We start from the raw sequence: 22,900 nt of genomic DNA, 5'->3' as shown, positions 1-22,900 counted from the left end.
TGAAACCAGCACAGCCAAAGTGACAACCATGTAGGAGACAGTGTGACAGACAAAAAGCACCCACATGAATCGGCAAATTACACTAACGACCCTTCTCAAAACTCTGCTGCTGACAGAGAAAAAAAAATTCATGTAGCAACAAAAAAACCAGTAGGCATGGGCAAACCAGTAGCACGTCACAGATTCATCACAGGAAAACCACAGGTACACCACTGGCTCACCATGGGCATACCCATGGCCCACCATAGGCTCACCATGGGGAAACCGCTGTCTGACCATAAGCAAAGCAGTGGCACACCACACTCACTATAAGCAAACCATGGGCAAACCACTAGCTAACCATGGGCAAACCAAGGTCCCACCACAGGTTCACCATGGGGAAACCACTGGCACACCATGGGGAAACCACTGTCGCACCATTGGGAAACCACTGTCACACAATACGATCACCATGGGGAAACCACTGGCTCACCATAAGCAACAGTGGCACACCACAGGTTCACCATGGGCAAACCACAGGTCACCACGGGCAAACAACAGGTTCACCATGGAGAAACTACTGGCACACCATAATCAAACCAGTGGCACACCACAGGTTCACCATAGGCAAACCACTGGCTCACCATGGGCATACTCATGGAAAAGCACAGGTTCATCATGGGGGAACCACTCACTCACCACAGGCAAATCACTCTCCCACCACAGACTGACCATGGAGAAACTCCTGGCACAACATGGGCAAACCACTGGCTCACCCTGAGCATACCTGTGGCACACCACAGGTTTACCATGGGGAAACCAGTAGCATACCACTGGCTCACCATAACCAAACCAGTGGCCCACCACAGGGAAACCACTATCTCAGCATTGGTAAACCACTGTCACACCACAGGTTCACCATGGGGAAACTACTATCACGCCATGGGGAAACCACTGGCACACCACACTCTTTACCATGAGCAAACCACTGGAACACCAAAAACTCAACTTGGGCAACTCACATGCACACCATTTGAAAATCACTGGTTTAAGTACTGAAACAGTTAACACCTTCGGAAATCCTTTAGTTGATAATGCCCTGGGGCAGCTTGCACAAAGCGATTGTAGGGTAAATTGATTGTACCTACCATGGTGACAGGTTAAAACCATATGTTGCCATGGTACTTACAATCAGCTGAGCCTAAGATAGCTTTGTACAAGATGCTCCAGGACTTTACCTGTTACGTTTAATTATGTAAGAAAGCAAACTTTGGAAGAAATTTAACAAACTTGCTTAATTGTTCTTGAAAATTGAAAGTGAACTAACTTACTGGGATTAGTAACTTTATTTTGCTCTTTCAAAGGACTAGCATGGAAGACTTATTTATTAGAATTTTTTGTAATCATAACTCATGGTTCCAAAGACATGAACCTTCAGTTTTCCAAATTGGCAACACAAACAAATCAAAGTATCTAGTCATGCACAACACTACCCTAATTCTTCATCATTTTCAACTGCCTCTGTAACCAAGTTTTGAAATATTCTGAGAGAACTATGGGAAATACAGAAATAATTTGAACATATTTTATGAAGCTTATATCTTTAAAGACACAAACTAAATTTTTTTATCATCATTTTCATAATGACTATGCATAAATTTTACTCCACAAAGTGCTTGAAGGGATCAAAAAGGTTGAAGATTTACAATATTGAGCCTTTGCAACATAAAGAATCAATGACCATTAACAACTGTTTTAAAGCCTTAACCTTCGCCAGGTATTGGAGTGACTGACTGTGTTGTATTTTACCTGAAACCAAACAGGCCTGAATTTCCTTATTATGAGATCTGTGAGAACACAAACACGACAGAACACTTCAAACTTTGATACATCATATACAAATACATACACAAAATATACTTTAATTTTTACAATGACTGAATTTAATTTTAATTAGTACATGTATGTTGCGTGAACTCAAAAAAACTAAGTTCAACAACATTTAAAATTCACGAATGAATAACTGATTATGGCTTTATGCCACTTGGGCAATACTGCAACCACACCTTGGTGAAACTGCAATTAGATCTCGGGGAATACCCATCTCGGGGGGTGGGGGGAAACCCAGATCTTCTCATCCGTAAGAAAAGGGATGTGTCCAATTCCTTACCTTAATTGCCATAAGCAAGGCTACACAATCAAAATGTGGCTGTCTCAGTGAATAGAAGAATTTTATAGTTGCCCTCTTCAATCAAGTTACAATTCCATAAAACAAATACTGACTCAAGCCAAAATCTGAAACATGATTTTAAAGCTAACTTTGAGCTTTATAAATTAAAACTCTCATCAGCTCATAAATGTGATCTTAAGATCTTAAAAATTCCAAAAGCTAAGCACTATGACAAACTTTTAAAATTTTGACTTACATGTAATTAAGTCATAAATGGTTTTGCAGAATCGGCCAGGGACATTTACTTTCAAGACAGTAGCAGAGTTAATTAAGAGAAACACCTTTCCCTGTTTTAATTACCACTTATGAAGGTGAACTCCACTACAGGTGATAATGTCTGGTATGGTTGGACAGGCATACAAATATACAGAGAACTGTGCATGCTAAAAGAAAAAACATTCAGTACAAATATCAATGTTTACAATATCACAACCTTTCATACAGAAAAATGGACCGTAACATTTTCTCTTTATCAGTATATGAAGCAAACACAAAAAAAAGCGGAGTTCGCTAAAAGCCACACTTAGCAAAATAGCATTGCAATGAACAGTTTATCACAGAGTTGATCTATGAATTATGACATAGACGTACATTATCAAAGGAGAATTGGGATTTCAAAACACAACACATAAGACCGTGGTCGTTCACCTGGGAGCACCTCAGTGTCATCAGTAACTGTTGAATAGTGTACATAAACTAAAAGTTTATAAGAAATATGATATTAATGAAAGGCCCTTATACTTACAATGCTCCTAGAAAATAGTGCTTTTAGGTGTCTGTTCCATTCGTAAAGCGCAGATGTTTTAAATTTTACAAATAACATTTGAACATTTCCCTCATGAATTTTCAAGACCCTTTTAACTGATTACTTTGAACATACAGTATGCAGTCTTTTATTCTTGCTTGATCTGATAAAAATCTCTGTGAGGGGGAAATGGAAACTACCAATCTTATCTAAAGAAGTACAAAAGTGCGCACGTAGAAAAAAAACATGCGTACAGGTTTCATCTATTGCTAGCTAAATTTTTAGATTTTCAAAATTCTGCCAAAAAAAAAAAAAAAAAAAAAAAAAAAAAATAAAACAAAGAAAAAAACCACCCAGACTTTCCTTGACTTGGTTTAATTACATTAAGCATATTTGAAAACGCTTCCCTGTCTACTTTAAAACAAAATCTGAAAACTACATGTTTGTCCATGCAGATCAGATGTGGTTGGACATGGTGCTACTTCTCTTAAGATTTGAAATTAAGATTAAATACATACTTTATAAAAGTTATATTAGATCACAATCTAATTATCGGCTAGCTTCTGAACTTCAAGAGGGATTATAAAACTATAACCCCATTCACATGGGTAAAGCTAAGCAGGTTTAACTTGCCAAAGTGACTCTGAGCCAGTTTGAGTTCGTACATGTACGTGTGAATGCAAAGCAGGGGCATTTAATTAGATTTATTTATTCCAGCTGGCATCATGGCTTTGAGCCAGTTTATCTCTGCCCTGTGAATGGTAACTGGATTAAATGTTCCAGATACACATTTTCGTGATGACACTGCTGTTACTGAACTGGCTTAAATTTGACCATGGCCGTGTGAACGGGGTATATGTAGAGTGGAGCTACTGGGATTCTATGTACGCCTATACATGTAGTTAATGAATGATGCAACAAAGTACAGTGGGTATGCGACACGTGTAACAGTAGTGGTAAATTTCTTGTTCATTCTTCTCCTATATCCAACTAAGGAGACGTTACTGTCACAGAAATAGAGATTTATTGACAAGTTTGTGGAGTGTGCGTATACATGTTAAGATGTACATGTAATTTACAGTATGAAATTAAACAAGCTCTAAAAACATTTAAGAGCTAAAAATCTCGAATCACTGACAGGATTACTGCATCAAGTTACGCCATCAGAGATTGTCCCCAGCAATTTCTTGCATCGTGTATAACAACTGGCCCAAAAAGCGAACCACGACAGGCCTAGGATTTCACAACACATTACAGCACAGTTCATGAAGAAGAATGCAAAATGAAGGACGTGTTATTCTTGACTAGAGTACTCCAATATCCACAACACGGCAAATTGTGCAAATGTATGAATTCTTCATACATGTACGACGTGTCTTTCATACCTCTATGCAGTCTATGTTGGTCTGCTAAGAGGCATATATCTACACGTAGTTGTAGTCTATGCATAATGTACACAAAAGCATCATATATTGCACATGAACTGTGAACATGCACAATGCAATGTGTACATGTATTTTTGTGCATAATAAAAACAATTATGTATGTATACCCAAGTGAGTACATGTACATGTACACGTACAGATCTACATGTGCTTATACATGTTATTATTTTGCTTAAGTACATGTACATTTTTTTTCCACTACGGCTACGAACTAAATGACCTAACATTTCGCCCACAAAAGTGCATTTTCAGAGTCAAACACACGTCGCAAAATAATAGTTTTGATGGTGAAACTTTTTACAAATTTATGGTCATATAGGGTGTGTATTTTGGGGAATGCGCCCCACTTAGACATCTGATGTACATACATGTATCAGGTAAACATCAGTCTGGTTGTAAATTTGTCACCACTCTTCATTCATTCATTCATAAAAAATTCAGGGAATGAAAATTACAAATCCAATGAGTGAGTACAGCAAGTATAAAAAGCCATAAGGACATGATGAGCTTTCCTTGTGACAAGTAAACTGTTCAGACCACAATGAACACATCGCAATGAATATCACAACAATAGCAAATAGCACGTTATGTGAGTAAGGCCCTGGAACCAGGATATCATAAGACGTGACTGCAATCATGTCCATGTTACCGGGCAGTCACTCTCAGGAATAACTGTTCAGTAATGAGTGCAGACTGACACATTCCTAGGAGTTTCTCGCATTCTTTCAGAATTACATGCACATGTAGGTCCATGGAATTAGGGAAATTGGGAAGTTAAATTTCAGATTCCAGTGCCCTTTTAAACAAGTGAAACTTTCCAGCACTTTCCAGTTTTTGAGGAATCCAAGAAATAATACAGCACCTCACACTAGTGCTTTTATCATTCGTCAGTCACGAAATACCTGTAGAGGTTTTTGAGATATAATGAAACAACAACTATTACAGCAGTGTTAGTGCAGGGTAGGGTCAATCCATAAAAAATAACCCTACAATACAATGAAAGAAACAAAAAAAAACGGAAAAACTCACAAACAAAAACATGTCTAAAGAGTACCTACAAAAAAAGTCTCAAAATAAAACTACCGTCAAAACTTACATACATGTATGTTTTGGGAATGACTTAAGCTCTTTAACAGGGGGTGACTGTACATTGTTACATTGTAGAACTACCTTTTGGTCTAAATACATGAAATCATGCTTGCTTTGTCTCCGGCTGTATGTGGGAAGGTCTGTCAGCAACCTGCGAATGATTGTGAGTTTTCCCTTCCCCGGGCTCTGACAGGTTTCCTCCCACCATAATGCTGGCCGCCATCGTGTAAGTGAAATATTCTTGAGTACAGGGTAAAACACCAATCAAATAAATAAATAAATACATGAAATAGGTCTCAGATTTCCGTCACAGCAAAAGTCGAGTCAAAAACAAGACAAAGTAATAGAGTAGAATAAGACACTGCAGCAGTTAATTTGTGAACACATTATGTAATAATAATAATAATAACAATAATGGCAATAAACAGAATAAATAATTGAAATGATTATTAACATTCCGGGTACACATGTTATCACAATTCACCCCGACAATGGATCAGCTTGTTTCAGCTTTGTTCTGTCGTTTTTTTTTTTTTTTTGTCTTGTCTTTTCTTCTTTTTCATTTGTGAAGGATTCAAGAGTTTGATCTTCATACCATGGCTCACTTTCTGCTCAACTCAGCCAACAATCTGCACACATCTGAGCTCCTATCTCCATCAAAGAGGCTCACTTTCTTACACAGTGGCTCACTTTTGTAGACAGTGGCTCACTTTTGCAGACAGTGGCACACCACAGGTTCACCATGGGCAACCCTGTGGTGTTCACCGTGGGGAAACCAATGGCACACCACTGACTCACCATAAACAAAGTTACTCACTTTTGCACACAAAGGCCCATTACTGCACAGTGGCTCACTTTTATATACAGTGGCACACTTAAGCACAAAGTTGCTCACTTTTGCACACAAAGGCTCATTACTGCAGAGAGTGGCTCACTTTTATATACAGTGGCACACTTAAGCACAAAGCTGCCCACTTTTGCACATAAAAGCTCATTACCGAAGAAAGTGGCTCACATAAACACTCTCTGGCTCACGTAGCCGGCATCCACAGTGTACACACAGCCTTTTAGCCTTCTAGGACAAGGTTTCCTGTTTACTTCTACAATTAACCTTGTATGCATTCTTAACAAGATCAATCCAATTCCACACCTATATGTAAATGCTTGCTGGGTAACTTCCTCTTGTCTCTGTAAACATGGTCTGCATACAGGGCCAGTCTTATGGATTTTACCGGCAGGGCTCAGCAGGGTGTCTTGAGAACACCCTCCTTTTCAGATCAGTGGAAACATTACCGTACACACAAATTTGTACCACCAGCCACAAGCAGTGTCTGCAAAAAGGAATCCTGCCTGAATTGATTGGAATACAAGCAACATCTTGCAAATTTCCACAATGTAACATATCTTGCAATATCATTGCCCAAGGTTGGACGACAAGCAAGAAGAATCCTATGACTTCCAATGGAGCAACACAGCAAATCCTCCCCGTGTTAAAGCAATTCTTACTCACTGAAGTTCTGTTGATGATGGATACACTGATCTAATTTGCACCATTATTGTCCCTTGCACACCGCTACAGAAGTTTGAAAATAAAGGACATTACAACACACTGTGCTCACCTGCACAATAGCACAAGGTGAGCAACTAGATTGTGAGCATGTGAACTTTCACACTGTTGCACGAGTCTGGAGGATAAGCACATGAGATTCCACACTGTTCACTTGAATGCTGATCAATGCTGTTTGTTGAAGAATTTACTCATTCCATGCCAAATCTGCTGGTCTCATTCAAAGGTCTTATCAACTTCTCAAACAGCAATTCTGCTAACTCAATGCCGCATATCCTGGTATACTCCACTGGCTATTCAAACAGCAATTCTGCTAACTCAATGCTGCATATCCTGGTATACTCTCCACTGGCTATTCAAACAGCAATTCTGCTAACTCAATGCTGCATATCCTGGTATACTCTCCACTGGCTATTCAAACAGCAATTCTGCTAACTCAATGCTGCATATCCTGGTATACTCTCCACTGGCTATTCAAACAGCAATTCTGCTAACTCAATGCTGCATATCCTGGTACACTCTCCACTGGCTATTCAAACAGCAATTCTGCTAACTCAATGCTGCATATCCTGGTATACTCTCCACTGGCTATTCAAACAGCAATTCTGCTAACTCAATGCTGCATATCCTGGTATACTCTCCACTGGCTATTCAAACAGCAATTCTGCTAACTCAATGCTGCATATCCTGGTATACTCTCCACTGGCTATTCAAACAGCAATTCTGCTAACTCAATGCTGCATATCCTGGTATACTCTCCACTGGCTATTCAAACAGCAATTCTGCTAACTCAATGCTGCATATCCCGGTATACTCTCCACTGGCTATTCAAACAGCAATTCTGCTCACTCAATGCTGCATATCCCGGTATACTCTCCACTGGCTATTCAAACAGCAATTCTGCTCACTCAATGCTGCATATCCTGGTATACTCTCCACTGGCTATTCAAACAGCAATTCTGCTACCTCAATGCCGAATGTGCTCGTCTTCTCCACAGCTGCGACTAGCATATGAAACAGCAATTCTGTTCACTCAATGCCGAATGTCTCCTACAAAGCTGTAACTAGCTTCTCACACTGCACTTCTGTTCACTCAATGCCGAATGTGCTGGTCTCCTCCACAGCTGTGACTAGCTTCTCAAACAGCATTTCCACTGAGGTGTACGGGGGCAGATCCAGCCTGTTAAAACATGTGTGGGCCCTGTGCACAAGACAGAATGCAGACAGTAATTAATGTTAGTCTTATCAGTAAAATCAAAGTATTACCAGGAACAATCTCCATTGTAGATATACTTTATTTATTAACTTTTTATATTCCTTTCACAAAAACTTTTCTTTGCATAGACCGTGTCAGAATTCATTAGCATATTAGCTCTAGAACAATCACTTTGCACGACAAGGGGAGGTCACTCTCAACTCACAATAAAACAAACTATAATATAGCCGAACTTTTCCAGACATAACACATTGCCTACCTGGGAAGGCTTGTGACACGCCCCCACTTCTCTATACAGAACTTCCTGGGCCCGTTGCTGCCACGGAGGGCGGAAAACCCTTCATATGGAATGCTAGAAGTGCCCGTCACGAACTGTAAAAGACAAACACAGCTTGTCATTATCACTTAAAAGAAAAGACAAGTTTTGCTGAGTTATTCAGGAAGCGAGGCAAAGCCCCTTGGTAACTCAATAAATCACTTTTCAATATGGAATCCTTACAAAGTTGTGGTGGCTCAGCTGGTTAGCGCGCTAGTGCAGCGTAATGACCCAGGAGCCTCTCACCAATGCGGTCACTGTGAGTTCAAGTACAGCTTATGCTGGCTTCCTCTCTGGCTGTACATGTACTGCAGATGGTTGTGGGTTTCCCCTGGTTGCCTGGTTTCCACCCACCTTAATGCTGGCCGCCGTCGTATAAGTGAAATATCCTTAAGTACGGCGTAAAATACTGATCAAATAAATAAATGCAAAGTCGTGCACCATGTTATAGTAACTGGAAACATGTTGCCTCACTCGCACCTCATGCAGACATGGTTCCGCTGACATAATCAGAAACATCTGCGTTCTCAGGCGATAACTCAAGCACGACTGATTAAAACTGATAACGTGGTGGTGTTTTCTACTTTCTCAATGTGTGTAATTTTGATTATTCTGAACTACAATATTTCAATTATGGAACATCACAAAGAAGTTTTGCTTTCAAACTTAATGGAGAATACTTTCTTCATGCATTTATACATTTAGTCCGGTGTTGTCTTTTCTTTTAAGATTTTTTTGGTGAAATTACTTTACAAGATTACTTTCTCAACTTATAAGAATTCATAATTTAAGTGTTGCCATCAAAAGTATCATTTTAGAACCTTTATGTACTTGTTATAGTGCATTTAAATACAGTATGTCATCAAGTTGATGGGAGCTTTGTGCAAACTCACATACTAGGCACTTAGAATCAAAAAAAGGTGAAAATACCAAGCATACGGAGCTTACCTGCAGAAGGCGTAGTCTGCGCTCATTGTCAAATCGTCCAATAGCTAGCCAGAACCACTCTATCACAGGATGTCGATCATGGTAGCCTACAACAACAACAGCAATCTGCTCTCAGATCTTCCTGGTGTCACAAAACTATGTTTAGTGTTGTACTCAATAACGTAATGTTCAGGTAAAAAATCAATAATCCTACATGTACACGGACCGTTGTATTTATTTATCTGATTGGTGCTTTACGTCGTACTCAAGAATATTTCACTTATACAACGGCGACCAGCATTATGGTGGGAGGAAACCGGACAGAGTCCAGGGATAACCCATGACCATCAGCAGGTTGCTGCCAGACCTTCCCACTTACATCCGGAGAGGAAGCCAGCATGAGCATGGATCACACAGGTGAGAGGCTACTGGGTCATTGCGCTGTGCTAGAGCATTAACCCTCTGAGCTGCTGAGGCCCCCGATATATGCCTTTATAATTATTCACAGATACCTACATGCACAGTGTATTAAACAGACAAAGATCTCCATTCAAACCACCACCAACGACAATTCATTTACACCGTGTAACATATTGATCTCAGACAGGTTTTCAGGTTGTTCGGGATGGTAGGATGATACCGTATCAGCAACATGTAAGTTTCAGCACCTGAAATAATATCTGTGACACTTGTTTGCCTATAGACATTTTTTAAAGTGAAATTTAGGTCACTTGTAGCACCAGTATTTTCAGAAAAATTCCAGGCTTATCCTTTCTTTCTTTCTTTCTTTCTTTTTTTCAGTTCAAATCAGACAGCTTGGTCACCAAGTGGATGGGTTAAACCACCGACCTTTGGCCAGTTAATGAAGAACTTTCCCACGTGTATTGTACAGATATGCACATCACATTGGTGAAAGACAAGTGGTCTTCAACAAATGTTAGGCTATACGCAAAAGGTCACACAAAGGTCACTGACCCTAAGGCCTCACAAGCAGAAAGAGCAGGGACGTCTACACATTCTCTGTCCTATCCCAGCAACAGAAAGGCATGCGCCTCTAACCTCGCTCCCAAAACTTGACGAAAGCTGTTCACCCTCACCCATGACCTCAGGATGGCCATGTCTTTGCCTCACCTGATCTGTACTCCGTGTTTCTTCTCCAGTCCTCGATGTCTATTTCCGGCATTCCTGCTATGACCAGCTCCAGCTCTCGCGCATCAAATACTGACACCTGGCGGTGGTCAATAACCTGAAAAAAAGGGAGATAAGCACATGTGAGACAGTCACCAGGTTTTCTTTAAACCCTGTGGTATTTTAACTGTTACTACAAAAGCTATGATTTATAAAGCTTTCCAAACGTCCATTGCATCTTTGTCCAAAATGTAACTGGAAACCAGTGCGAAGATTGATTTTGATTATATCTTCCTGTTACATGTGTTTAAGGCCACAGTTTTTCACTTTACTGTAATTCTTTAACCTTTTCACATGTTTGTAAGGTGTTTTTTACAAGCTCATTCTGGAGGCATTATTCTGTGTGTACATTAGCAAAACACAGAATTCACTTTTTGTGAAGACGTAAAATTGGCCAATCCAACCATTATACCTTTGTCTCCAATATCAACTTAAACATGTGAATAAATTGCATTGAAAGTTGCTCTTAAGTACGCAAAAAAGTTGAGGAAATAGGGTGTTTAGATTTTACCCACTTTTAGGGGTGGGGGGTGGTGGGTGGGGGTGGAAGAAACTTTAGTTGTCAGAGAGAATCACCAATAAGTTCATGCAAGATGACACGAGAGAGCACTGTCAACCTCTTATAAGGCCTGGAGAACGATGCAAGATGGTGAATCTTGAAACAGTGTAAAGAAGCCATAGCGCACCTCATAAAACCCCTTGACCAGGCTTTCTGTTTGTTCTGTGACTCCACGCTCTAGTCTCCATTTCACAACCTTGTCTATGTACTCCTTCTTGTTCTTCTCCGTCACAGGTATGTTTTTACCGTTGGGCTTTAGTTCTCTCTCTGTTACCTAAATCACAAGCAAGGAAAATTTTTACAAATAAGGTAATTCAATTTCTTTGTTCTCGTCTAAAAATGGTGATCTACAGAGTTAATCGTTCCGTCTGACAGATGGTTGAATTTTTCACATGGGCTGGTTGATCAAACTTTTCACATACTGTCAAATTGCTGGGGTCTTTCGTGGGATGTTACTGCTACTATGAAATTTGTGTCAGTTTTGTTTTACATGCCTCAACAGCTCCATGACAAAAAGCTGCAAAAGAACAAGCTGGTTTAGAAAAACAAATTCATTGTTCATGTCACACTGTTTACCATAAGTTAAAGCCAAACCAGCAAGACCAGGATTTGAGCCTATTTCCTCACTGGGCAGAGGCAGAGGCAAAAACATGAAAGCCACTTTGCACAACTCACCTGTCCAAAAACCTCCTCATCGATGGAGAAGCTCAGGTCCATGTCCAGCATGGAAATATCATTGTCCTTGATCCACAGCAAGCTCTGGTAAAACTCAGAATCCAGGGACTCCAGATCACCCAATGACCAAGGCCTGAGCAAAACAGAAAGTGAAAGTTAACTTCAAATACCTAAGCATCCTGGTCTACCAGAGCCCGAAAGTGATAGTCACTTCAAATATGTGAAAATCCAGGGGCTTCAGGTCTGCAACCAAAACTGACCAAAACAGAAAGTGAAAGTCAATACAAAGACACAGATTTATTTATTTATTTAATTGGTGTTTTACACCATACTCAAGAATATTTCACTTATATGATAGCGGCCAGCATTATGGTGGGAGGAAACTGGACAGAGCCGGGGGGAAACCCATGACCATCTGCAGGTTGCCCGCAGATCTTCCCACATACGGCCGGATTTGAACTCACAGCAACCGTACAGGTCAAACATGTGGACCATGGAACAATGCTAAAACTGATAACATATATGTATATATGTCTGTATACAGGTACTTTTGTAGATAATAACTCTATCTGAGTTTTCGTCATGAACAAAATTATATTTATTTACCATTTACTACACCTAATACTATTTTTCACGTGATGGATGAGGTTAGATGAACTCACACTCTCAGTAAGGTCTTGTAAAATGGTCTAGTGAAGAAGGCATCTAGTAAATATTGATGTACCAAGGCAAGGGCTAAAACACGGCCAGCAAACCGGAACCTGCAAAACAACAGCATTCACATAGTAGTAATCCTACTTCCCAAACAAATCTGAAAATATCTAAAAAATAGCTTCTCTGCATCAAGAAAAATTTTAGATCAATTGTGCTAATCCAAAGATAGACTGCCTAACATAAAAAAATTGAGAACAGCAAAATTCATTGGCAATGGATCCAATCAACAACAGCAAAGGTAACTCCAAATAATTCAGTGATAGATTACCTGAAGTTGAAAAGGGTCAAGATGCATTTGAAAGTTTTCTTCAGAAACCTGTTCATCTAATGCAATCTACGATACCTCAGTTTAATCTGTCAGGATGATGTCCATACAGTTAACAAACTCACCACTCATGGGCATTTTCTGTGAACGAGGACATGGGACTGAGCTGGACTGTGTAGGTGTCATTGGCTGAATACTCAAACAAACCATAATACGGGTTGAAGAGCTCTCTAGAGAGGAGGAAGAAGAACTCTCGCGACGGGCCGCCATAATCGAGCCTGTTAACACAAGACATTAGCAGGTGAAATGATTTTCACAATCATCAGAAAGACAAAAGGACGGTTGCAATCACTTGTAAATTCATGTGATTCTTCGTCCAATAATCATCTTGCTGCATTAAAAAGTTTTGTTCCAACTGTGAGGAACAGGAAGAAATTAACAGTAATTAACGCATGCAAATTTGGTGAGTTCATCACCGTTCTGATTACAACAGTATGCACAGATGGGCAATTCATTGGTGAAAAATTCCATGAACAGGTGATTTTAATACTGTAATTAATTTAAAGGACTTGACAGGAGTGCTTCAAACTGGAACTTTTTTCACATATTTTATTGCTTGCACTTGGGGACTGTTTTTATATTGCCAGTCCCGGCCGTACGTGGGAAGGTCTGCCAGCAACCTGCAGATGGCCGTGGATTTCCCCCGGGCTCTGCCCGGTTTCCACCCACCATAATGCTGGCCGCCGTCGTATAAGTGAAATATTCTTGAGTACGGCGTAAAACACCAATCAAATAAATAAATAAATATATTGCCAGTCAATTTGAGTACATGTATTATATGTTTCCATATAACAGTAGGTAAGATTTGTTACGGTGTTCTCATGAAGACAGGGAATGTTAAAACAAAAATAAAAATGGTATAAAAATTATATGTTGTCTTTTATTATGTTGATATGACACCTGTGTTCAAAATGTAACAGTTTCACATTTGGTTTGAATGAACAGGTAAAATGAAGCAAAATAAGTTTTCTGGTAACTTAAATGTAATGCATATTGACCAGGACCTGTTGAAGAAGCTGCAGAAAAATAGCACAAAGATGACACACTTACCCTTCTTCTCCAGCAAACGAAATATACAGCTTGCTTTTCTGTAATTCCTTTTTCGATGTGGACATGATTTTGTTAAAAGCATCCTCCAAAACGTGGTCTCGTCGCACATTAATTCTAAAGAAATAACACAAAATGGCATGAACATTTTTCAAAGGGAATTCTTTATCACTTCAAAAAGTATCAACAAAAGACTGAATTACTTGTTTAACTGATCATGTGGCAATGTTTGTCATTATTAGACACTGCAGTTATCCCCATTCTAGTAATGATTTCTTTGATTTGATGACGGCAACCAGCATTATGGTGGGAGGACACTGGGCAGAGCCCAGGAGAAACCCACGACCATCAGCAGGTTGCTGGCAGACTTTCTCACATACAGCTGGAGATTTTAGTATTGAGGTCAGAGTTTAATCAACATTTATTATACAGTACAGTAGCTACATCCATTTCAGTACATTTGCTACAAAAAGTAGCTGCCTACTTTAGAATACAGTACAACAGAGTTGAATAAGTGACACCGACAGTCAGAAGGAAAACCCATTTGCTTACCTATTAGTACGATATCGCACTGCACATTTCGATCCATTGTGAAAACAAGACACTGTCTTCAAAACTTTTTTTTCAAATCTCTTCAATTGGCCAATCATACACACGATTAATGCTATGAACTTGTTCCACTTTTGCCCATCTCACGATAAGCAAGTTAATAAAAGAAAAAAAACCCACTAAACTAATACACAGAGACTTGCTTTAATTGGCTGGGCCATCAGCTGTAAATTTTGACTCCACCTTTCTGCCCAATCACACAGTCATGCATTTGATGCCATAAACTTTTATTTCTCTTTTTAAAGCAAAATGAGAAGACCATATGTGAAAAGCATATAAAGCAGAAACTCACTTTAGTTTACTAGGACCTTGTCCGTAACCTTTGGACTCAACTTTCCTGTAGAAGTTCCTCAACTTGGTGTGGAAATCTCTCTTGTGTGCTGCTGGCACCCGTACATTGGCCCGTTGTACATCTGTCATAAAGGGAACTTAATCTCTGGTTAATGGGCCAAATACTTCCTCATAAAATATATTTATTTATTTGGTTGATGTTCAGCGGTCACACTCAGTAATTTTTGACTTGTATGATGATGATCAGATTTATTGGCGTACAAAACAGTAGTGGTTGGGGTAAACCACTGGCCTTTGGCAACTTACTGACAATCTTTCCCACATGTCACATACTGATATGATCACCATACTGTTGGAAGACAAGTGGTCTCAACCAAATGGAACGGTGTATTTATTATACACTGTACCACACGCAGCTTCCCAAATAATATTACCAAAGTGTTATTTGTAAAATGAAACTATCGCAAACGGTCTGCTGCAGTCAATTTTTGTTGTCTGGCGTGAAATACAGAGAATTTCGCTTTTGAGAACTTTTATATTGCAAAAGAGCAACATGAAAATCCATGTGACTCGGCCTGAACTGGGTGAAGAGATGTACTTACTGGGTGAAGCCTGCGGTGACCCTTGGGGCGACTCCCTTGGTGATGACCTTGAAGCCTCAGGACGAACATGAGGGGGAACATACGTCATTATATCATTCTCAAATAAACTGAAACAGAATGACACAGAAGGTATCACAGATATAAGGTAGAGAACTTTCCTTTACTTATTGATTTATTTCACTGGCATACGATGCAAATTTCTCACTTGAGAGCACGTGGACCTACATCTGTATGTAAATTTTCCATTACAGTGCCAAGTTTTCTGAACTTTGATGGTTGTCACATACAAGTCTGATACAAACTCCCGCAAAAACAAAGTGAAATGAAATATGTCAAATCCACGTATGTTTAATGTTCCCACCTTCAATCCATTTAATTCTGTTACTGAAATGCCATGCCGATATTCTGATGACTATGACTTATTTTTTGCTGTCCTGTTTTATTATTCATTTTTTTGAATGGTGTTTTACACTGCACTCAAAAATAGTTCACTTATACGCTGGCAGCCAGGATTATGGTGGGAGGAAACCAGACAGAGCCCGGGAGAAACCCACAACCGTCCGAAGGTTGCTGAAAGATCCTGTCTTTTTTTTAATGAATACATAAATGCTGCTAATTGACTGGGGTGACAGGCAGACATGCTAGAAGCAAGGGTAAGCCTGGGCTAAGGTAAATCTTAAAAAGGTAAATGGTAATGGTACTGTACACTTCAGTGATAAGAAAAAGAGAACCATCTTAGATTTTTAGCACTTAACCTTAATCCAAAACATTTTTCTAAAATAAATCTGCGTAAAAAAGAGGAATTGTTCCTCCAGAATTGCAGAAATTGTCATGCTCCGCAATTTACTATTCAAGCAAAAACCCAAGGCTGCAGGCTTTAACTCAGGATAGGAGAAATCCTATCTCCATTGTCAGCCAATGACCATCCTGCTCTTGAAGTAAATTTCATGTTGTCTCTTAAAATTCAATCTTTCTACCTGAGTAGGATTATGAGGTCGACATCATTGCAGAGCCTGTCCACAGCTTCCGTCCCCTCCGTGCTAATCCTATTGATCTTAGCCTGGAGGTCAGTGCTCGACGCGAAGGCAGGGTGACGCTCCTTCAGCAGTTCCGTCACATTGGGTTGTCTCAGGTAAGCCACCACCTTCTCGTTGTAAGCTACAACGACAACAGCGGGCGGAAACTTAAATGTCAATAACAACTGTAAACAACACATATACAGTAAATGAGGGAGAATCTCATCCATGACTAAATGAGCAGTAATGTTATCATGGGGTTAGTGCTACTGCACAAGGCTGTACACAAGACTAATTTGAATTTAAAAATTCAATATTTTACAAATATCTAAATTTAGTAAGCCCAATGTCTGTTAACTCCAGGTTTTGCACAGCTATCAACATTCTATCACTGACGTAGTCAGAAGCAGCTGCCTAAAATACCTGGATCACCCTGTAGGAAACTGAAAACAGGCGAGGAATCAGAAGGTGTCTTGAGGAAACCAGGAGCAACCTGAAGGAAACTGGAAACAGACATGAGGAATCGGGAAAAGTCTGAAGGAAACCTGGACAAAATTGAAGGAAACTTGGATCTGCCCTAAGAAATCAGGAACAGGTTGGAGGAAAATTGAAACAACCTGGAGGAAACACTCCGCTGAAAACACCAGTTGAGGTGTGAAGCTTACCTGTGGGTACAACTCCTCCTGACTCACCACTGGACTGTCTAGGCAACGCTGGGGCCTGTAAACATGAGAGTAAAGGGTCAACAATCAGCCTTATGCATGACTTTTCACCTTAAACATGCATGATTTTTCACCTTAAACATGCATGACTTTGTGTATTATCCTTACAGGGTGACGCCTTCAATAATGTATAATAAGTGCCTAGTTTTTCAATAAGGAAAAGAACACAAGAGATACACAACTTGGGGTTTGTATGTAACTGGGACGCAAATTTTACAATTCCATTAAACATTAAACACGTGGAATTTTTCACCACTTACCCTGCTGCACAGTCAGAGTAAAATCAAGTGAAATTTCACACAATGTACAGTAAGTCACGTATAGCTCAACAAGATTTAAGCTCATCACCCTTAGGTTTTATAATTCCTACAGCAATGACATGACATTACACCTGCAAGTGGTCCACTGTAACTTCATCAATTTTCATCAGGAAATACATTTTTGTCGAATTTATTCCCACATTTATTTACTGATTTGGTTACTGCATTATTTCACATGCACGTTTTATGGGGTGGAGAAGAATGGAGCCCTTAGGCTAAACTACTTAGACTACTACCCACATGTGACATACATGTACAGATGTATAAATGTGCACCATTATGATGGATGACATGTGGTCTTCGACAACATACAAGACTGCACAGTCATATAAGTGCCATCAACCGCTTACTGCCACCAATCCCCCCCCCCACCAACCCCGCATGCAGTTTAAAATCTTTTCATCCATGCAGTTGTTAAAACTGAGGTCCTCACCACTCCGTTACTCCTCTGGGGATCATCTCCTCTGCCCCTAGGGCGTGTGTTACGGGACAGCAGACTCTGTATAAACTCTGCGTTCACAGGTGGGTGGTCTGTAGGCAGGCGGGGATCTATAAACGTGGTGCAGCGTAAACTGTGGTCGATGAAAAAACCCTGTAAATGACAAAAAATAATCATGGGAGTTAGTTTATATAATGATAATGGAACTTCATGATAATGATACTGATACTGGCAGGTAATGATAATGACATGGATCATGACAGTTAATAATAATCACCATGAAAGTTAATAATAATGACCATGAAAGTTAATGATAATGAACATGAAAGTTAATGATGATGATCAAGTAACCAAGCTTCACATGTATTGCATAATTAATTTTTGAAAAATGAAGTTTTCAAGACAATACTTGTGCAATATTTCAGATACGTCACAGAAATTTGTGTTCCAAGGTTCTTTTGATTTTAGCAGAATGACAGTTCAGTGCACCTGTACTTAGTAATGTTTTCTGATATTTCAATGATTTACTCTGAATGATCACAAAAAAAAATGTCCAATCACAAACTATGAACTGGTAAGGCTGGCAAAACAACATCAGAAAATCCACAATTCATTAAGCCAACTAGTAGTTAACTTATACTTTTGGGTAGGAATTGAGTCAACACTTTAACTCAATATTCTATTGTCCCATCTTTATTGGAGGTTTGAATTTTCCCCAACAATGATCAGCAAATTTGCTACCAGATTAGAATATTGAAAACTGTGTCATACCATACATACTGCAACATCTACATAACACTTAAATAATATTCAAGGACTTTCTAGGTATTTCAGGCCCTGGACAAACATCGTCTCATGTAGAAAGAAAATGACAAAAACCATCAGATTTAATATTCAGTTTCCTCTTGCTATACAACATTCACAACTTGCAGTCTTAATACTTTGATGGGTTCAAGGCTTCTAACTCTCAAGCCGCTTCGTGTAAGTGAAATATTTTTGAGCACAGCGTAAAGCTCCAATCAAATAAACCTAACTCTCCACTACCAAGGGTGACTCACCTTGCCAGCCCTGTCAAACTTCATCTCCCAGCCAGAGGGGAGGGGCTTGCTGGCATCTGCAAACAGGTTCAGGAAGGCCACCAGGTCACGGTTATGCTGGTACCTGCGAGAAAGAAAGACGGGGCGTCCAACATGTGAGAATAAATGGATCTATTGTAAAACATGCAGTAAGGTAGTCATATCTCAAATTTAGGTTTGCTTTAGATCTGGTCTTGCTCGCAAGAGTTAATTACCATATTTTTTTCAAACTTTTTCACATGTCTCAATCAGTAAACCTCACAACGCAAATCATCCACTATCATTCTTTGACCACAATTTTAGTTATGATGAATTTGCAACCATTCCAGATTCACAGAAAGAGTAATATTTTTTTTTTTCAGTTTTTATTTTTCCCCTCAAAAAAACCCCTTAAACAACAGCTGGTAAGAATGCAAAAAGGTTGACGAAACAGAGAAAGGTGGAGGTCAAACATGTACATGTAGCAAAATAAAGAGCAATTCTACACTTCATTCAGCTGGTCAACTTAATTTCTGTTTAAAAGTTAGGCAAAAAATCAAATTATAGAAAAATAAAGTTACCTTCCAATATGCCTACATTAAAATCCTTAAATTGAACACCAGTCTGAATTGAAATAAAACTTTTACTTATGTCAAGTTTAAAGAATATGTTTTTTTTAAGACCCTTTGCGACATTAGGGGAGCGAGAAATTTCATCATTTTACTTCATTTTATTCACCATACAGATATAACAGGAGTATACGGACACACAGTTATTACTTTTTGGCAGCAGTAAAGTTCTGAAGAGCTTGAAATACATGTAATTGTACATACAACTGTATTTCTAACATGTCCGTGATACAGTACATCTTTGACATTATCAATACACCGATCATTGAAATAATATTTTTTTACATTTTACTTATAATAATTCACAAATAATTTCCTTACTTGTTGTTCTTCCTCATCACCTGCGTTTAAACAGGAAACTGGCAAATATATGCTACCTGTGTGTTCCTCTCCATCTTGAACAGAACAAGACAGGACGACACTGGCAACACTGTATTTCTGGTCTCCTTATACCTACCTGCCAAAGGTAAGTGGATCGCGCTGGATACGATTAATCATGTGCTTCAGAGTGCCATTCCTGTTGTACTCAGCCATGGCAGTCTGAAATATAATACATTTATTTGATCAATGTCTTACTTGCATGTATTTATTTATTTGATTGTTGTTTAATGCATTACTGATGATTTTTTTTTTTTACATATATACTATAGCAGTCAGTCTCATGGGTCGAAGACTGCCAGCAACCAGTGGACAGTCATGGGTTTCCCACGGGGCTCTGCCCGGTTTACTCCCACCGGGCTGCTGTCGTATGAATGAAATATTCTTGAGCATGGTGTAAAACACCAATCAAATAAAATAAATAAATATGGTTCAAAGAAGCTGACCTTAGCAAGTCACTGACAAACTTTCCCACATGTGACATGCAGATATGCACCCCATTTTGATGGGAGCACTCTTCAACAAAAGTTGGACTGCAAAAGCAGCCACACAAGCATAATCGTCTCCTAATTATCATCAAGTTCCTAGGAACAGAGAGAGCGAAAGAGTCTATAAACTCCCTGTCCACATCTGCGTTTGAACCTGGATCTGCTATGTTCTAGCAACTGAAAGGCCAGTGTCTTATTGACCCTCAGCCAACCACTGTTTACTGTTCAATCTTTTATGCTGTACTCAAGAAACTTTACAAGTGAAGAGAACTGTGCCACAGAAAAGGAACTGCACTCTGTTCATAACTGAATTTTACACATCTTAATTAGTCAAGAGCTAATAATCTTATAAGCATGAGCAAGATGTACAGTTAGGCCTAAAAATGTAAATAAATGACTAGATTCCAAGTGCTTTTGAATAACCTAATCTCTGCCTTGAATTCAACCCAATACTCACCTCATTGCCCCACACAATTGAGAAGAAGTCTGCGTGGGTAAGGAACTTAACTGAAGGGGTGTTAAGGATGGCTCTGTTGACCTGAGTCTGGGACTGCTGACCGCTTGACCGCTGTCCAGGTGTCTCTGCTCCCGACACACCTGTAGCTAAAATAAAGCATGTAGACATTATTATTTTGAATGTTTTTCCCATTCTCCTAGATTCAGCAACATGGAGTGATTCAACATTGTCCAGAAATTCACGTATTTAGCTAAAAGGAAACAGGGAGACTTTATTATTTTAAATGTCTTTCCCATTCCGCTTGATTTAGAAACATAACCATTTTAGCCGATAGGCTCGAGTATGACAGATTTTGTAACAGCCCAGGTTTATACTGAATAACACATATGGTTTTGACGTGTACATTTATTTTTCCAAGTTATCCTCTTCAAACTATTCTGGGCTCAAAGTAAATTTCCAGGTGTGTCAAAACTGAATTATGTGTACATGTAACTACCACAGCTTTAATGTGGATACCGCTTTGTTTGACCCACAACAAAGAAATCACCGTCTTGTATACTCGAACCAGCTATATCCCATACTTACCTGGTGATGGTGATGGTGATGACGATGAAGGTGGTGTGTTCCCTGTTGCCGGGGACAGCGACACAGCTGATGTGGGTCCTGAGGGAGGTGGTGGTGATAAGGCAGGTGTGGAGGTGGGAGGTGGTGGGGGTGGTGAACCCGGTACGGACGACACCGAGGACAGTGGTGCGTGGTGCCCAGGCCCGGAAGCAACTGGCCCTAGGGGTGGGGCAGGGGCGGGAGCAGGCTGGGGTGGGGTAACAGACGTCGCAGGCACGGGGGTGGGGACAGAGACGGAGGGCAATGTGGAGAGGGATGCGTATGATGGTGCTCGAGAAGATGCAGCTGGCTCCTCCCCCCGCGGAATCTGTCCCTGGTCAATGGTGCGACGTATGCTCATGTACCTGAGGTAAACAAGAGAACACGCGGTTAGCACTGGGTCACCATCACAATTTGCCTCATAAACACAGGTGTATTATACAACATTGATCTAATTTCAGATGTTTGTTGTTGTTGGGAATGATGGCGCTGGGGTGCATTCTAAAAAATACTGTACCTCATTATACACGTCATTTTTTTTCCTTTTTATTTTGATTTGATTCCAGTTATAAACCATACTTACATGATTTAAGAAAATCTTGGTGAGGTAAAGAGACTTAAATCACTAAACTAGAATATCCACTGATTTTCAAATAAGGCAAATAAACGTTTGCATAAAATTTATAAACAAATGAAATTATGCATTTGTGATGATGTTTTTAATAAAGATACATAGATAAGTCAACTAAATTCCATTTACATGTTTCAATGGGGCTTTCTGCAGTAACTTAGATAGATTAGCACATTTCATTTACATCACACGTCAGAAGTAACTGCCTGATATATGCCTGTGAACCACTGTTCTTTGTGCGTGATTGTTTTCTTTCATGTTTCCTTTCCATTAGGATTTCAATTTTTTTGTTAACTTTTTTCATTTTCCCCTTTTGATATCACTTCTTCGTTAGTGGTTTACTTTTTTCTCTTCGCAATCTTCCTTTTTATATTCAGTCAAAACTTCTCAAATTGTTGTTGTTGTTGTAGATCAGTCTAGTTTACCTCCTGTCTAGCTGCTGTCTCTGCTCTGAGCTCAGTGTGGCTCTCCTCTGTACAGACGCTTGACCTCTTTGGGGTCGTTGCCATGTCGTCGTCCTGTTCACATGATCTATGTAGAACACCCTACCATGACTGTCCACACGTGCTTCCCAGCCTGAGAAAACGAGACAACTGTGCATGTACATTTCGTACAACTTTATACTTCATCAAAGAAGC

General features: G+C 39.6%; 1 protein-coding gene across 1 annotated transcript in view; it reads right to left on the bottom strand.

The window, feature by feature from the left end:
- Positions 1-6,189: 6,189 nt before the first annotated feature.
- LOC135477991 (E3 ubiquitin-protein ligase HECW2-like) overlaps positions 6,190-22,900 on the bottom strand; it is a 65,231-nt gene continuing 48,520 nt past the window's right edge. The window contains exons 11-29 of the mRNA XM_064758228.1: positions 22,688-22,838; positions 21,614-21,996; positions 21,029-21,174; positions 20,163-20,245; positions 19,080-19,182; positions 18,016-18,174; positions 17,206-17,260; positions 16,502-16,682; positions 15,525-15,631; positions 14,924-15,044; positions 14,026-14,139; positions 13,041-13,193; positions 12,599-12,697; positions 11,937-12,069; positions 11,389-11,535; positions 10,646-10,760; positions 9,536-9,621; positions 8,531-8,643; positions 6,190-8,256 (exon numbers count right to left, since the gene is read on the bottom strand). Of these exons, the coding sequence (XP_064614298.1) occupies positions 8,145-8,256; positions 8,531-8,643; positions 9,536-9,621; positions 10,646-10,760; positions 11,389-11,535; positions 11,937-12,069; positions 12,599-12,697; positions 13,041-13,193; positions 14,026-14,139; positions 14,924-15,044; positions 15,525-15,631; positions 16,502-16,682; positions 17,206-17,260; positions 18,016-18,174; positions 19,080-19,182; positions 20,163-20,245; positions 21,029-21,174; positions 21,614-21,996; positions 22,688-22,838 (2,561 nt within the window). The 3' untranslated portion in view covers positions 6,190-8,144. The remainder of the gene's footprint in view (positions 8,257-8,530; positions 8,644-9,535; positions 9,622-10,645; positions 10,761-11,388; positions 11,536-11,936; positions 12,070-12,598; positions 12,698-13,040; positions 13,194-14,025; positions 14,140-14,923; positions 15,045-15,524; positions 15,632-16,501; positions 16,683-17,205; positions 17,261-18,015; positions 18,175-19,079; positions 19,183-20,162; positions 20,246-21,028; positions 21,175-21,613; positions 21,997-22,687; positions 22,839-22,900) is intronic.

The sequence above is a fragment of the Liolophura sinensis genome, chromosome 11, assembly GCF_032854445.1.
Source record: "Liolophura sinensis isolate JHLJ2023 chromosome 11, CUHK_Ljap_v2, whole genome shotgun sequence".
In the NCBI taxonomy this organism is placed as follows: Eukaryota; Metazoa; Mollusca; class Polyplacophora; order Chitonida; family Chitonidae; genus Liolophura; species Liolophura sinensis.
Note: the sequence above shows the minus strand (reverse complement) of the source record. Positions and strands in the feature narration are given on the sequence as shown.